Raw genomic sequence first — 18915 nt, 5'->3', positions numbered from 1 at the left:
AGAAGTTTCAATTTTCATGTTTCGTTACATTTTTTATATCTCTTTTTGGTGTTAAAAACTTTTCAAAATGTACCCATTTCACTGGACTTTTTTTAAACAAAACTTCAAAAAAAAAAAGACCCAAATATTTTGTTGAATTTTGTCATTTCTAAATTTTTTTTAAATCATATTAATATGCAAACGAAATGTTCTTGAAAATGAAAAAAATGGGTTGCCATATACTTTCCAATTTTTTTTGAATATGCAAATGCAAAGTTGTTTGGCGCCAATTGAAAAAAATTGGGGTTCCCATTCAGTTTCCACTTTTTTCTTGTTTTTGTAATTAAAAGTTTTCTCCGCATGACACATTTTTTTTAATCTTCTTTTATTAAATTCACTGTTTAAAAAAAAATGTAAGAAATATTGTAATACTTATTTTTAATATTTTTTACTTTTTTAATATTATTTTTTAATTTTTTATTCATTTTTAATTATTTTTTATTATTTTTATGTATTTTTTGTTCTAAATTCTTTTTAAATTTTTTTTTTAATTTTTTTTTTTTATTATTATTTTTTTTAATTTTGTTTTTTAATTTTTTAGTTTTGTTTTTATTATTATTTTTTTATTTTTTTTTATTATTATTTTTTTTATTTTTTTTATTATTATTTTTTTTATTTTTTTTTTATTATTATTTTTTTTATTTTTTTTTATTATTATTTTTTTAATTTTTTTTATTATTTTTTTTTATTTTTATTATTTTTATTATTTTAAATATTATTATTATTATTATATATTTTTTAATCGTTTTAAACAATTTTTGTTCTAAAAACATAAAAAAATGTTGCCCCAAAGTATTTATTTTGAATTAATTTACCACAGTACAGTAGGTTCTGTTTTTATGCGGTAGATACGTTCCGCAAGAAACGGCATAAAAAAAACAGCATAAAAAAAGCTACTAGTTCTATAGTAAAACTATAGATACGTTTCAAATGCTAAAACCGCATAAATCTGAAATAATGTAATAAAATCGCATAAACAAAATATTGTATTTTTGAAAATTATATCTTTATTTAAGAAACGTCAGAATCGAAAAATAAATTTAAGTCAGAAATAGAATCAGGCAATACCCACATGTTGCGCGTTCGTTTAGGATTTGGCGTAAAATCACTTTCGTCCCTTTAGGAAATGTACACGTCTGATCTAGATGGTTATGCAGGCGGTTCCATACTTGTAGGGTTAGCATTTCTGATGTAATCTGAGTTTTTGCTAAGCTGGTTTAGAATCTTGTTTATATGTACAATTCCCGATAGGTCGACATGCATTTTGTAATTTAAAAAAAAAACCGCATAAAAAAAAGCCGCATAAAAACAGAACCTACTGTATTTTAATAGTTTTTTTCGCTTATTTCATAAAAAAAGAATAGAGGGCATTGAAGGAACTGATAGTAGAATTTACGTATTTTAAAAATAGTAATTTTTCAGTAAGAACAAATAAGAATACAAGTACAACTGCCCAGCATGATGTGCCACAATAAGCAGCTTAAAGAGGCGGGTCACCAAGGAAGCCTACTTTTAGCTTTTTTTCTTTCATTGTATGATAGGTATGTTTAACTTTTTTCACTTTCGTATTTCTCTTTTAGGTACTTGTGCGTGTGTGTGTTTGCCACAAAAGCTTAACCCATAATGCCATGAACTCGAGAGCGCCTTATTGTAGGCTTAGCGGTGATACATACCCGCATCGACGTAATAACTAATAGCAATGCTGCCACTACCAGTGCCTTGTCATCATGATATTGAACCCATAGGCCTCTCTGCGCTTAAAAGCGGTCGAAGATTACCTTCTCTTTTTATTTCTCAGCAGCCAACTATTAATTTTAGAGGGGCAATAAAGTGCAGGCGAAACAAAGGAGAATGAGGATAATAGATTAAATATAAAATACAATAAAAATGTGTATGTGTGCGTGTGTGTGTGTGTGTGTATGTGTATGTGGGCGAATATAAAAAATACTAGAGATGTTTTTCGAAAGCTTGTACGAGTATATAAAAAGTTTAATTTTCTTTTAGGTTTTGTCTTTCGAGTAAGATAAGAGTATAGCTGTGGTGTATCGGCATTGTCACTTGAACTCAACTTAAGACATGGATTGTGAAGGTAATTTAGGGTAAATATTGGAGAAAGAAGCAAGATTGGAATTTTTATTGTAAATTTCTCAAAAGTGGACGTAGATTTGGGGACTTTAATAAGGCTGAGATATTCTCTTTAATAATAGAGAAAGATAGAGATAGATATACACTACCGGTCAAAAGTTTGGGTTCACTTACATTATTTTGGAATTTTACACAATCAAGTCGGCTTATTAGTGTTTTTTTTCTTAACGTGCGTTCTGCTATTAGTTTGAGTTTAGGAGATTGTTATTGTTTACAAAGTGACTGTGGGAGACGCGTAGATCAAGGATGAACGTGTTATGACTTGCTGCATTCTGACAATGCGTGTAGTGCCTACTACGCGTAACATCTTATTGCTGCAAAACTCGCTTCAAGAATTTTATTTCTAATTGTTGGTGTCATCTTTGTTATCAAAAAGGTACGTAAAACAATTTTTTGTAATCCAAAAAATTATTTAATTACATACAAGTCGACGTTATACAAAAACTATCTTCTAATTATTAAAATTTCAATAAAACTACATATTTTTTGTTTTATTATTTAAAATGGGTCGGAAAGCAGAGCTTAGTGTAGAAACACGAGAAGTCATTGTAGCACTACATGGAAAAGGCTATTCAACGCGAAAATTTGGTTCGAAATGTAATGTCTCTCAAAATGCTGGCATAAGAACGTTACAAAGAAAGGGCGATACTGGGTGCAATCAGAGTCGTCATCGTTCTGGGAGGCCTAAAACTACGTCAAAAGGAGAGGATAAGTTTGTATGTGTTGTAAGCAAAAAACAAATCGTTTTCTAACAGCCCCTGAAATTCGCGAACAACTCAATTCCTCGCGCGAGGCTCCAGTATCTGTTTCGACGGTACAGCGACGACTAAGAAACTATGGCCTAAAAGGGTGCGTCGCCGCCAGAAAACCTTTACTTCGAAAGCAAAATAAAGTAAAGAGACTTAATTGGGCTAAAAAACATGAAGAGTGGACAACTGAACAATAGTCTAAAGTCTTGTTCACGGACGAGTCCAAATTTGAAATTTTCAACAAACAACGCCGCCAATGTGATCGTCGTTTTGTCGGTGAACGCATGATGCACCAATGTGTTGCTCTCACAGTTAAGCATGGTGGATGGTTAGTGTTAGTCAGGGGATGCTTTGCTGGAGACAAAGTTGGAGATATTGTGCAAATTGAGGGTATCATGGACAAACAAGTCTACCACAACATACTTCAACGGCACGCTTTTCCGTGTGGGAAAAGACTGTGGGCAGTCTTTTCCAACAGGATAACGATCCTAAGCACACTTCAAAATTTTGCCAGGATTATGTTGCAGCCAAAGAAAATCAAAAACAACTCAAATATATGGAATGGCCTCCTCAGTCGCTGGATTGTAACCCGATCGAGTTGCTGTGGGACGAGTTTGACAGAGAAGTAAGAAAATTGCAACCTACTAATACAAAACAACTTTGGACATTTCTGCAAAATTGCTGGAATCAAATAACAGCAGAATCTTTGCGAAAATTAATTGATAGGATGCCCAGAATATGCGATGCTGTAATACGAGCAAAAGGCGGATATTTCGAGGAATCCGTTTCTTTAAAAGTTAACATATTTTGTATTAAACACAATTACTTTCTGTAAAATGACAATATTAAAAAATATTTGACGAAGAAAATCATGATTATTTGAAAAGTTTTTAGAATTTTTCAAGTGAACCCAAACTTTTGACCGGTAGTGTATATATCTATATATATATATACTCGTACTATATATATATATAGAGATAGAGAGAAAGGGAGATAGAGACATAGATATATATATATAGAGAGAGGGGGATAGAGGAATTGATATTGAGAGAGAGAGATAGATGAAGGGGATAGAGATAGGCTATTTTCATTTAATTAGTAAGACAGAGAAAAAGAGATTGAACGGCAAGAGATACAGATAGATTGAGATTAAGGTAGATACAGAGAGATAGAGATAGTAAAAGAGAACGAGAGAGATAGACATATGTATATATAGAGATAGAGACAAAGAGAGAAATAGAGACAGAGAGAGAGCGGTACTTGACTCACACATTTGCTACCCTGAAGAGCTTAGACATGATAAATTGCCTTCCTACAGCCTCGATATCTGTCTGTAGTATAATAAAACAAGAGCTCCGTATATTAAAAATATCAAAAAAATAAAAATTGTTGTAGTTGGTGTAGGGAATGCAACAGACTATATTAAACCCATTTTTGGAAACTTGGTCCGTCTTTCTAGCCCGTCTAGTTGGCCACGCCAGTCTCTGAAACGGGGGAGCACAATGTGGTTGACGGAACTTTCACTTATTGATAGAGAAATATTCTGAGGGATTAGTGGTACAGTTTTTTTTTTTTTTAGTATTTTACTTTTATTTCCATGTCCAGCTGGCACCAAATATTAAAAAATATATATGTATAGCCGGTAAAATATAAATTTTGTTTTATACAGCCAAGCTCTTGTGGCAGAAATGTAATACGAGAGCAATGCAGCAACTACTCGGTCTGAGTAAAAAAACCCATACAGACTTCGAGCAAAACGTGAATGAAATAGTAGCTAGGCTAGAAAAGCTTCAATCAGGGTTCTCTGCCGAAAAAACGCTGTAATTCAACCAGAGCTAATCTTAGCCTATTAGAATTTTTCACAAAATGGTTAAAAGAAAAATGTTCAAATTTTATAATTTCTTTCATTCAATCTCTCACTTACTGATATGTGTTGCCTATTATATGTTAGCATTACGATTTCCAGCGTAAAGGTATGCAAAGTATGCCTACATATTTCTTAACCAATTTTCCATTTTAAACAGAAAGTCTGGCTTGCTTCGCATTTCTCTTACTCTCTTTCAACATTGGCAATGAATTTTCTATTACAATAATAAACCGCAACTCAAAGCGTCACCAAAACGAACTTAACACATACAACAGTGAGCGTCTAAATATACGCACGGAAACCCGTACAGAATTAAAATTTCCGGGAAATGACAAATGAAATTCCCAAAATGTAGACGCCTACTTTCTCCGACAAATGTGTGCCATCAAGAATTCAATGTTAACACTAGAGCAAGTTATATTTAGCCAACATTCGTAACGCCTAAACGTATGCTACCATACCTATATGAATATCAAACAACCAACGTTCAAACAAGTATATTCTTGCCTCTTTCACATAAAACGCCTCCAACATATAGCTTGACGCCTTTCAGCGTGTGACACATAAGTCCCCAGCGTTGCACATTTTGCCACAGCTGCCGAAAGACGGCCAAATAAAGCACGCACACTACTAAAAGTATGCAACCAAATATGTATATGTAAACATCAGTTTTCAAAACTTGACGGTTGACACAAAAACCCACATAAATTTTCAAAAGAAATTTCCTAAGATTCTCAATAGAAAGTTAGAAGGGAGAAGTGACGAATTTTAGGCAACAGTAGTCAATGGCATTCAACCATGTGTGAGTGCGCCTGAAAATTTGCAAATATGCGAGTGGGAATTGCTGGCAGCAAACGAAAAACGAATTTTGCAAATTTAAGCCCGAGCGGTAAGGCAAAAAGGAAGCGGAAACTATTGATAAAAGAAGGCAAATAAAGATGGTGAATTCGAAAGGGAATTGAATGCAATGAAAGGCGAAAAAAAAGAAAAATATAAATGCTAACAAAAGTGGAAAAAGGTCAGCTGAAGTGGAGTAGAGAAACTGAGCGCGCCGGCAACCAGTGAAGTGTGCCATACATGGAAATTAAATGCGCTGCAACAGCCTGTCGTTCACGCACTGGGAATAGGACGAGTAGAGGCGAAATGGAATGAGTGCACATGCACGCAGCAAATGTGGTTAGAGAAATTACGCAAGCCAGTTGGTTGAAATGGGAGCAGCAGAAATGAAAATTCCAAAGAAAATAAATGGAAAATAAGAGCGATAAAAAATTAAAAACCATTATCAAGAGGGGCACAGATAAAAAATTTAGAACGAATATTAAAACAAAATTTTGTAAATTTCTTCAATTACGAAAATAAAAAATTAAAAAAGAATTGCAATCTAAAGATAAAAGAAAAAAACTTTAATTATTAAATTTTAGGAAAATAAAACTTAGATTTGCTCTAACACATTTTTTGTATAATTTCTCCAATTACGAAAAGTTTACAAAAATGTTAATTACAAAGAAATAAAAGAAGCATTAATTAAAGATATAAGAAAAAAAAAATAAACAAAATAATAAAAAATAAAGAAAAAAATAAACAAAAATTAAAAATTAAAATAATTTTCTTTTTGTACTAATATAGATTAAGAAAATAAGAAAATTTAATAATTCTGAATAAATTGAGAGAAAAATTTATATAGTCAAGAGATAAATTAAAATATGAGAGGAAATTACAAAATAAATTTAATTTATAAAGAGATGCAAACGGAAAATAAAAAAATCATAATTAAAAACAAACTATTTGCGAAAAGAGGCACAAAAACCGCTCAAAAAAATAAAACATTGCCGAGATACAAAAAAAAATTTTTTTTTATATTAATTTTAATATTGAAGAGATGATTTGATTGATTGATTTAAATGATTTGAAGAGATGAAAAAATAAAAGAATTTAAAAATAAAATTTAAAATAAAATTAAAAATAAAATTTAAAAAAAATTAAAAACAAAATCAAAAAAATAAAAATCATTTAAAAACGAAAATTTTTTCAATTGCGAACTAAAGAAAAAAATTCCAGAAAATTTAAATTTCGAAGAAAAAAAATTGATTATAAATAATTTTTTTTTTTTGCAACAAGAGATAGGAGTTGTTTACAAATTGCTACGACATTAATTATAATTTTAAAAAATTGTTTTTTAATTGCGGAACTAGATCGATAAAAATAATAAAAAATTGGAAGAAAAATTTATATAGCAAAGAGATAAAAAAATTATCAAGAAAAATTAGAAAAAATTAAAAAATAAAAGCAAAAACTGCTTTTTTAAATTGCAAAAAAACAATGGGGAAAAAGAGTTTTAATTATATGTAAAAAAAAATGTGGATCCATTATTGTTTTTAATTCAAGCGAAAAACAAAATTAGAAAAAAAGCATATACAGAGGCAAGAAAGAAACTGCAATCTCTTCGACTGCTACAAATGTGTTAAAAACACGCACAACAAAAAAATTATTACGACTAACACAAACATATTTATGCAAAGAACAGCAGAACCGAATAAATGACGCAACTAAATTGTCGCTGTTGCTATTAAGGCTGCCGCTATCGCTGCAACAATCCACAATAATCTGTGTAGAAAAGTAGGAAGTAGTAGAAAGACTAACGCAGCAATACAAGCAAATATTAGTTTTTCAATCATAAAATATAATGAGAAAACAGTGGGTGGTAGGCAACAGTATTAAATGGCACGCGCATGCAAACAGTCGGAAAAGATAATATGCAAAGTGTGTGCGTGTGTGTGTATGCCTAGTATTAATGCCAGATTGTATAATTACATATGTATCAACGTAGCTGTGCTAGATGTACATTCAGGCGCTAAGCCATTGAGAGATATAATGACGTAAAAGTTGTTGGATTTTTTCTCACTATTTTGGTATTTAATTTTCTGTTGATTTTAAGTTGTTAGAAAGTGTAGCGTTATAATTCCTTAATTATTCACAAATTTTGGCTGCTTTGTTTTTTTTAATTTTGTTTTGTTGACAATTTTTTAAACTATTTTTATATTAAAAAAAAAATATTTGTTAATTTTGTTTATATTTAAAAAACAAATTTCACAAACAATTTAAATTTTATTGTTTGTTGTTTTTTCCTATTTGTTTTTTTTATTTGTTTTCTTATTTTTTTTTTTTTTAATTTTTTTATTATTTTTTTTTTCTTATTATTATTTTTTTCTTATTATTATTTTTTTCTTATTATTATTTTTTTTATGATGTTTTTTAGTATTATTTTTTTTATTAATTTTTTTTATTATTATTTTCATTTTTATTATTTTTTTATTATTTTTTTCATTTTTTTTTTTTTTTAATTCTTAACTTTTAATTTCTATGCATTTCATTTAATTTATTCATTTTTCTTTTCTTTTCATTTATCAAAGCTTTGGTTTGTTTTCCTCATTTAACTTCATTTTTTTTATATAAATTTTTTAATTTACTTAATTTTTTCACTTGACCCTGAACACTTTGTAAGTTTTGTAAACAAAATCTTCTTTTTCCTTTCTTTTTTTTTTTTTTGTATATTTGGTCGGTTACTTCATGAATACTGTTTTATTACTCTTACTCGTTTGCCTGTCCACTTTTCATTTAGTATTTTTAAATTTTTTATTTTTAATTTCTTATTCTATATTTTCACAATTTAACAATGTTGATTGATTTACTTTTCCTTCTTTAACTTTGTATTTTTTTTTATTTTTTTCTAAATTAAATTTCTTCTAAATTAACTTTAAATTTCTGAATTTTTTTATGTATTTAAAAATAAATTAAATTTTTTCTTATAATTAAACAAAAAATTAAAATAATAAATTAAAATTAAATGAATTTTTTTTGCCGTTTTTCTTATGTAAATGTTTTCTTTTACTTAATTTTTTTCTAAAGTTTTTTTTTCTACTTTTAATCTTTTAATTAACAAATTTGTTTTTTTTTTTTAATTTTTTCTGTCTTCTGTAATTTTTAATGTCTTCTAAATTTTAAATTTTTAATTATATTTTTTTCTTACGTTTTATTATATTTTTTTAATTTTAAATGAATTATATTTTTTTAAACTTTTTTTTATATTAGTCTAATTACTTCATTTTTTATTATATTATAATTTTATTTAAGTATTTTTATTTATTTAATTTTTGAGCTTAAACTCACACTTTTTACATTTAAATTTTCTTCAATTTTTTTTTTTTTTTAGTTTTACCTTTTCTATTATATTCATTCATTTATTTTTTTTTGTTTCGTTTTATTTGGCATTTTATTTTATTTTTTAATATTTTTTTTTTGTAAGTTATAAAAATTTGTTTGATTCTATTGTTCGCTATTTTCTTTTTGTGTTTTTTTTTGTAAATTTTTGTTTTTGTTTTTTGTAAATTTTTTATTTGGCTACCTTAACTGTATATTTTACGTTTTAATTACTTTTTTAATATCGTTGATTGTGTTCTTTCTTGTGTTTTTGTGCTGCTATTAGAATTTTGGTATTTATCCATAGTTTTTTCCTCGATCCTTCAACATCCCAGCGGAAAGATTTCAGAACAAATCCTGTTTCTTAGAAGTTATTACCACTTTCCCTTCCTTCTCAACAAAATATATTTAAATTAAATAATTGTTTAACAGTTGCAAATCTCCCAGTTTATATTCACCAGAAACACCTTACCTCCCTCTTACGTCGTTGATACGTTTCCTACTTCAGTTAGCACTTACCCGTTAGCCCCTCTACTAAAGCACCAATGCAGGCGAAAAAGTACGCATTGCTGATTCGGTCCATTGACTATGCAAATAAAATCATAAGCGCGCGCGCCGACGCCTTAAAGTATGTCAAACGTAAGTAGCGCTAGTGCCACTGGCGCCGTTTACTTAATGGGTGGAAATATTTACAAAAAGAAAACGTGTCAGCGAAACGCACTTACGACACTATTAAACTACGGGCACATGCATAAGAGTACACACAAATATGGTCATCATTAAGCTACCAAAGTACAAATACGTATTTACACACGCCTAATTGTAGGCAAACCATTTTTCATTTTCATTTTAATGAAGCGGCAGTGGGAATATATATAATTAAAATAAACCTACACACACAGGTGGTTATTTATAAAGTAGGTGGCCATGTAATGAGAAAGCCTAAAACTATGCTTTATTTGAAATATGTCATAAAAATTGCGTGTTGGAGGTAAATTTTTTTGCAAAGTATTACGCATTAGAAACAGTTAGAGTAAGGTAAGATAGGGTATCACGCATACACATAGAATTATATACTAAAAAGAAAAATAGCGCCTAGATGTATGCAAATACCAGTGTTTACTTACGCGTCGGCATATGACAAATGTACCGACTTTGGCTGCTCCCTGTTTTATAATTTCGCATAACGTTTCATTTAATCATTTAATTGTGCATAGAAATTACAAAAACAAGACAGGAAGAGAGAGAGAAAGAGTGCATGAGTAGAGAAGAACGTGTGGAGAGCACCTAAAAGTATGTAACTGTAAAAACTTGTTTTGATAGTTGCACGAAAAAAGACTTGAAAACGACACTTCATAGGTTGCATGTAAAAATAGACAGGAAAATAAATACGCCTAAACGTATGTTATAAAAAGTTGTTTCACTATAGCAAACACAAAATGAAGTTAGGATTATGGGATTTGCGTATTAAATTAGGCATCGTCTGTTGGGACAGGAACTAATTTAAATACACATATAAAAACCCCACTGGCCAATACAAAACAAAGGTGTCACAAAACTACTAAGCCTAAAAGTAGACTATGTTAATTTTTCTGCTTATTATACGCGCATATATGAAACAGCATAGCAGTTTTAGCTTAAGAGTACTAGAGAATTATACGAAATGAGTAATGTAAACTACGTTAGGTTATAATATTGGGTTCAGAACGAGGGGATTCAAAGGAAACAAGCACTAAATTACTACTAATTTTTTTTTTTTTTTTTTTATTTTTTTTTTATTTTTTTTTTTTAATAGTGTACTCATCAAATACACGTGACACTGAACAAACCTTACACAAACGAAAAGTTTTGAGGAAATGTGAAAGGGAAATATTTAATGGCATTTGTGTATTCACTTCGTGTACGCACAGCGAGGCGCTCAAGCGCTTGTCGACGACAGTTGCGGTTAAGCACATTAGAACGGATTATGCCACTTATTTGTATTATCTCTCTCCCGCTATTTTTTTATTTTTATTTTTGTTTCATTTGGTCTGCTTATTTTAAGCTGCACAAACGTCCAAGAGGTGGCGACTTTCCAAACGGGGCTTAACGTCTAGTTGGCAGACAGGCACAAATAAGAGTGTAAGTATATACAACCGAAAACGAAAATGAACGAGCAGAAAAGAGAAAAATTATGACAAAATGGAATGGAAGAATTAAAGAAAACCAAACACATGGAAAAAAAATTAAGAAAAAGAGTGTTATATATTATAATTGTTATATATTATAACATCGGAAAACAAACCTGCAACTAAAAAACAACTAAAACAGTAACATTAAAAACCAGCGAAACAAATTTTGTGAATTTTTATATATTTTGTTTCGTATTGAATATTTAGTAATAATTAGTGAATAAAATATATTTGAAATATAAAATATAAAATTTACAATATAAAATATAAAATAATATATAAAATACAAAATATTATAATAAAAAAAATGTTGATACATAAAATCTATTCAAGCAGATTTATTAAAAAAATAACACAATAAAAATATCGCAATGAATTGAAAAAATCGCCTCTACCCAAAGCATAAATTGCAGCACACCAATTTTACCGAATATTTCCAGAAAACAAAAAAATATAAGAAATTTCGAAATTATCGTAAAACTCACTAAATAATCTACAGGTAAATACGCGTGCATGTATGCGCAAACACAAACGCGCTCGCCAATTAACCTGGCAAATATTATGCAAATCGTATTTGTAGTGCCTGCTTATGCCCCTTACCGGCCATCAAGCACCAACCATTTCATGTCACTGCATAATTCACGAAATTATTGCAAATAATACAATAAAATTGGCACGACAAATTGGCTGCTTAGCGTTAATAAAGGCACACAAACTGCACAAATACCTTCACATGCATGTGCAGCTACAAATATACCGCATATGCGAGTATACACTTAAACACATACATACACTTAAACACATACATATGCATGCAATATTTTGGAAACGTGTTGTTTAAAACAGAATTTGCACAATGTTGACGTCAGAAAATTTTACACTGCATTAAAGCGTTTAAACATAGCAGCAGGGAGAGGTGGGGCGTATGAGTGATATTTTATGATATAGAAACAATGGTGTCGCAACCTTAAAATTTAATCTTATAACCTTTTAGGAAAATTTGCACCAAAAAGAAAAAGTTATATTATAAAACACAATTAAGCGATCAAAAATTAAGATCAATAATAATAATAATAAAAAAAAGAAAACAAATATAAAAACTAATATACCAATACCAAAATAAAACAACAAATGAAACAATACAAATACAAGAGATATATAAACAAACGATAATACAAACAAAAAATATAAACCACAGAAACTATAAAAACTCAGAAATATAAAAACAAAGAAACTTAAAAACAAAAAACTTTACAAAATTTAAAAACAAAACAATTCAAAACCAATAAAATATGAAAGCATAAAACTATAAAATAAAATAATATTAAAACACAAATACAATAAAATATATAAAAATATGAAAAAAAAAAATAAAAAAATAAAAAATGTTTTTTTTAATATAAAAAACAACAATATAAAGACAAAACTAACATTACAAAATATGGAAATATAAAAGCAGAGAATTTTGAAAACGAAAAACATATAATAAAAATATAAGAAAAAAAACAAACAAAATAATAAAAAACGTAAAAACAAAAAACAAATTAAAAAATAAAAACAGAAAATTTTGAAAAGAGAAAACCAAATATTATAAAAACAAAGAAGAAAAAATATTAAGCCATATTTAGACCAAAAAAATATATAAAAACAGAAAACTATAGAAATCCATAAAAACAAACAAATGCAAAAATAAAATAGAAAAATATTGAAATATAAAAACAGAAAACTTTGTAAACCAAAAATATATATTATAATATAAAAAACAGAAAACTTTGAAATAAAAAAAACAACCAAAAAACTATAAAAAGATAAACAGATTAAACAAAACATTTTGAAATCAGAAAAATATGGAAAAAAAATAAAAATTGAAAACTTTATATATATATATATATATATAATTGGCGCATACACCCTTTTTGGGTGTTTGGCCGAGCTCCTCCTCCTATTTGTGGTGTATGTATTGATGTTGTTCCATAAATGGAGGGACCTACAGTTTCAAGCCGACTCCGAACGGCAGATATTTTTATGAGGATATTTTTCATTGCAGAAATACAATCGGAGGTTTGCCATTGCCTGCCGATGGGCGACCGCTATTTGAAAAATGTGTTTCTTAATTTTGGTGTTTCACCGAAATTCGAACCCACGTTCTCTCTGGTAACTCCAAATGGTAGTCACGCACCAACCAATTCGGCTACGACGGCCGCCTGTGTATATGTGCATATATTTTATGTATTATTTATAGAGCACAAAAGACCATGAAGCCAAAGTGGTAACCTCAAATCAATATAATAGGACTATGAATAAGTTCGTGCGGTTTTACAACAGATGGCGTAACTTGATTATTATTCCATCGATCCACATTTCCAAACATTCATTGGAGAGCTACTGTCGTAAGGCACAAACGTCAGTATAAGTTTTTTATTTGAAGCGTAAACAACAATATTTTTACCACACTTGAAAATGTCGAATTTCGTGCCAAATAATGTGTTTTTGCGGGGAATTCTTCTTCATTATTTTAATATGAAGAAAAAAGCAGCCGAAAGTCATCGTATCTTGGTGGAAGTTTATGGTGAGCATGCTCTATCTGAGCGAACGTGCCAGAAGTGGTTTGCACGCTTTAAAAGTGGTGATTTTGGCTTGGAAGACGAAGAACGCGAGGGTGCGCCGCCAAAGTTCATGGATACCGAATTGGAGGAATTGCTCGATCAAGATCCGGCTCAAACGCAAGAAGAGGTTGCAAAAACTTTGGGAGTTGATCAATCAACCATTTCCAAACGTTTAAAAGCCATGGGAATGATCCGAAAGGTAGGCCATTGGGTGCCGTATGAATTGAAGCCAAGAGACGTTGAACGCCGTTTTATGGCATGCGAACAACTGCTTCAACGGCACAAAAGAAAGGGTTTTTTGCATCGAATTGTGACTGGCGATGAAAAGTGGGTCCATTACGACAATCCAAAACGTCGGGCAACGTATGGATACCCTGGCCATGCTTCAACATCGACGTCGGCGCAGAATATTCATGGCCTGAAGGTTATGCTGTGTATCTGGTGGGACCAGCTGGGTGTTGTGTATTATGAGCTACTGAAACCGAATGAAACGATTACGGGGGATGTCTACCGACGACAATTGATGCGTTTGAGCCGAGCACTGCGAGAAAAACGGCCGCAATACGCCGATAGACACGACAAAGTTATTTTGCAACATGACAATGCTCGGCCACATGTTGCACAAGTGGTCAAAACATACTTAGAAACGCTCAAATGGGATGTCCCACCCCACCCGCCGTATAGTCCAGACCTTGCGCCATCCGATTACTATCTCTTCCGATCGATGCAACATGGCCTGGCTGACCAGCACTTCCGTAATTACGATGAAGTCAAAAAATGGATCGATTCGTGGATTGCGGTAAAACCGACCGAATTTTTCACAAAGGGAATCCGTGAATTGCCAGAAAGATGGGAAAAAGTAGTAGTAAGCGATGGACAATATTTTGAATATTAAATTTGTAACCATTTTACGTCAATAAAGTTTCAAATTTCGAAAAAAACCGCACGAACTTATTCATAGTCCTATTATGTATTTTTTAATGATCAAATATTTCGTTTTCAAGATCCGTTATGATGTTAGTTTATCTTTCAAAATGTGTAAATATTCCTTCGCGATTTGAACTTTTATAACTTTTTAGTTTTGTATACATCTACAAAATTTCACATTTTTGGAATAAAGTTTTTGATATTTTCTTTTGGTTTTGTTTCTAAAAACTTTTCATTCAGTGGAATATTCAGCCGTAACGACGTCGCACAAAAATAGTCTTATGACACTCTAAGAACAGTTTCTAGGCTTGTAACACTAAACGAACTTTGGAAAGTGCCAGATATTAATTTAGCTGTCAGAATCGAGATATTTTTCCCAATTTTTACTAATTTTCTTTTTTTCATATTCATACACTTAGTTTTTTGTTTGGAAAAAAGGTCTGGTCACACTTTACCGATTTTAATGGCTCCCATATACCATCGAAATCGGAAAAGTGTGACCAGATAATTTTGATTAATGGGGTATTAATTTTCAAAGATAAAAATACCAACTTATAATGAAATTTACAATGGAAATATTAAGAGAATAAAAATTTTTAATAATTTTAGAGTATTTTTGAACTATATTGTATTATATTTAAAAAAAATGTGTTACTTTACAAATAATTCAAAACATTCAAAATGTTTGTTGTATTTTCAAAAAGTATTAAAACCTTTTTTTTTACCATTTGAACAACTTTTTTAAATTTTAATTGTTTTTTTTTTTTTTTGACAGGCGAATAGTGAAGAAATTAAAACCAACACAATGTACAAAGTCGTAAAGCAATTTCAACTAAAATAAAATCACATCAAATCAAATATATAATAACAATTGTATTTAAAAAAATTTCTAAAACATAAACAAAATTTTCCCTTATTGGCCATCAATAATACTAAAATCACTAAATCACTTTTTATGAGTTGAAATTGGCACATTAAGTTGGGAAAAGTTATGCAAAACTTGAGAGCATATTTACACACGCACAGACATATAAACAAAAATACAGTAAATGTGCGCTAAAAATATAAATAAACAAGCACGCGTACATATTTACATATGTGTAAGTATAATAAGGAAAATATGGTGTTTATGTGCGTGTGTTTGTATTTCTGGCTACATTTACGCTGCTGAGCGGTGGCGATTGTTGAGTTTTGAAAACAATTTGCAACAAAAAGTTTCAACACAATTTCTTGGAAATCGAACAGCGACTGAGTACAGTACAACAAATAGGTAAATAAAGCGTGATCAATAATAAACGCACATACATACGAGTATGTTTGTATTGACAAAAAGTTTACAGATTGCAATTTACGCAAGTCATAATTAGAAAAACAAAAGTAATGAGAAGATGATGATTTGGCTCAGAATTTTCTTTGTATGAACGAGCTATGTGGTGGGGAGTAACAAAGAAAGAGAGAGGGAGAGAGTGAACGAAAGAGAGGGATATGTAGGGAATAAGAAAGAGGTCATTGAATCGGCGAGTGTAGACTGCAGACAATTGAAGGCTAAGACGTTTGGTTTTTCGTTTAATTGTCGTGGATTATGTGGCCTGTGGAAAGCATGGGCAATTTTTAGTAGCTATACAAGTTTAGAAAAGAATATGCATACTCAAATAAGTATTACGCTAATAAATCTTCTTTTCAATGTTAATGAAATAGCAAGATTTAACACTTAAGAAGTTTTTTCTCTGATTTCCAAATCATTTAAATTTATCTAAACCCTTTTGGGGCTGGATCGATTCAAATTGGAAATGAAGACGATGATTGCTAGTAGGTGTGTCAGGATATTTTCGCACAAGCAGATATTACAAATTGTAAAAATTGATTTTCAAAATTTGCATTCTAAAAAACCACTCACAAATCACTTTACCTCACAATTTCGGTTCAGTGGTGAGGTCTGTCTCTGCTTCAATGGCTTCGTGAGTTGTTAGACTTGAATCGACACTTTAATAATAACTTTTTCTATTTCAAATGTTTCAAATCTTTTCAAAATATTTAAAAATTTGCTTATCTATTTGATTTTCCTATCTATTTTCAAAGTTGCAAATATAAAATTTACGAAAGTTTTGAAAGTATCTTAAAAATTCTATTTTTTTAATTATTTAAAAGAGCATATTTTGAAAATATTTGAAAGTTTCCTTTTAAATTATGTTTCTCAAAATATTTAAAAAATATTATCTTTGAAAATGTTTTGGAATTTTTTTTTTCGTGTCGAGTCTGAGCTTACGTTAACCTAAGCCAATCTGGCGTGAGAACGGCGAGGAAAAGTAAAATGTAAAAGCATAAAACATCAACAGAAATTTATTGGGAATATTACTGAAGTAGCTCAACAATAATATATAATATTATTCAACAAATAAATTATTATTAGAACAATATATTATTCAAAAAATATATTACTGAGGACAGTTTTCGCGCTTAAGTAGGTACCAATTGATCCTTCTTGAGAAACAAAGATAAACGAGCTGTCTCTTATATTCTAATTTTTTATTCAATATTCTTAATTTTTTTAATACTATTACTTTTTTTGCTATTAATTTTTGTTTTTATTATTAATTATTTGTATTTTATTTTTTTTTTTTATAATTTTTTTTTTAATTAAAAATACAGTGGTGGCCATATCATATGCAACAAACACAGTATTTACGAAAAATTGTTTGTACTTTACCATTAAACTTTACAGAATGTTGATTCAAAGTTAATTTATTTTAGTTTGGTATGTACACTTTTAATTTATATTTTTAAATTAAACAAAATTAATTCAGATATAAAAAAAATGTTACCTTTGTAACACAACTTAAAAAGTACGTGGACAAAACAAATGCAACTTTTTGAAAGCTATCGTGAAAAATAGTGAAACTAGTATTTTGTTGCAAACCCATTGCATTTTATGACTTCGGCGCATCGTTTCGGCATTGACGCAATTAAATTATCAATGGTTTTCATCGGGATCGATTTCCAGGCTTCTTGAAGTTTATTAAAAAGTTCATCGCCATTTCTAATGCTAGTCCTGTCTATCCACCTGTTAACCAGTTCCCACAAGTTCTCAATCGGGTTGAGATCCGGGGACTATGGTGGCCATTCCATAACATCAACTTTATTTTCGGTAAACCAAGACTATATATTTTGCCGTGTGTTTCAGATCATTATCCTGTTGGAAGACCCAACGCACCGGCATTTTCCACTCAGCATGTGGCAGCATTACGTCTTCCAAAATGTTTTTGTAGCCATAGCGGTCCATAATTCCATTAATTTTATGTTATGGTCCAACTCCATTTGCAGAAAAGCAGCCCCACACCATTATATTGCCTCCACCATGCTTCACCGTTTTCTTGCAATAACGAGGATCATACCGTTTATTCACTGGTCTTCTCACATAAGACATTCTATCACTACCTATCAAGTTAAATTTTGACTCATCGCTGAAAAGGACTGTTTTCCATTTGCTGATCGGTCAATTTAGATGCTCCTTGGCAAATTTCTGCCTTGTTCTTCATTGAAATCATAGGTTTGTGTGCAGGACGGCAACCTCGCAGTGAAGCTTTCAAAAGGCGTCTACGCACACTTCTCGTGGATATTTGCAAATGTAAGTCTTTTATGATTTGTGTTGGAACAATTTCAGGATTCTTTTTTGCCAGTTGTACTATCAGGTTGTCTGTCCTTTGGCTGGTTTTGCGTGTGCGCCCTCCTCGGTGAATAACAGCAACCTCTTTTCTTGTAACAAACCTTTTAATTATTCGCGAAATCGTACTTTTGTGTATGCGGTATTTTGCAGATATGTCTTTCTGTGTCATTCCTGTCTGAAAATCTGCAATAATTCTCTTCCGAAGTTCAATTCCAAATTTGTCTCTTGCCATTATCAAAACCGCGAAACTTTATTTAAATAAACACACTAATTTATTTGCAGGAATGGTTGATATTATATTATATGCAGTATACAAGCTATTTTGAGTGACAGATAAACCAAAGACAACGAATAAAGTAGCGTTACAATAGTGTTACTTAAACTTTTTTGAAGAGTTGCATTTGTTTTGTCCATGCTCTTTTAGGATTGATGTAAAAATGGGAGTCTATCTTCTTTAAGGGAACAAATACTTTTCGTTTGAAAACGTAAAATAAAAATATACATTCGAAACTAATATAATTTCCCATTAAATCAACATTCTGTAAATTTT

At 30.2% G+C, this 18915-nt stretch overlaps 1 protein-coding gene across 2 annotated transcripts in view; it reads right to left on the bottom strand.

Moving 5' to 3' along the window:
- LOC128858864 (serine/threonine-protein phosphatase beta isoform) overlaps positions 1-18915 on the bottom strand; it is a 115242-nt gene that overhangs the window by 21560 nt on the left and 74767 nt on the right. The window contains exon 1 of one of the 2 annotated variants that reach the window (XM_054095408.1): positions 10125-10149. The exons of the other annotated variant lie outside the window; for it this stretch is intronic. Coding sequence (XP_053951383.1) covers positions 10125-10134 — 10 coding nt within the window. The 5' untranslated portion in view covers positions 10135-10149. Of the gene's footprint in view, positions 1-10124; positions 10150-18915 lie in introns of those variants that run through there. 2 annotated transcript variants of the gene reach the window in all.

Source organism: Anastrepha ludens, chromosome 3 (genome assembly GCF_028408465.1).
Source record: "Anastrepha ludens isolate Willacy chromosome 3, idAnaLude1.1, whole genome shotgun sequence".
NCBI classification, from domain to species: Eukaryota; Metazoa; Arthropoda; class Insecta; order Diptera; family Tephritidae; genus Anastrepha; species Anastrepha ludens.
The sequence above is the reverse complement of the archived record's forward strand: the minus strand, read 5'-3'. Positions and strand labels throughout refer to the sequence as shown.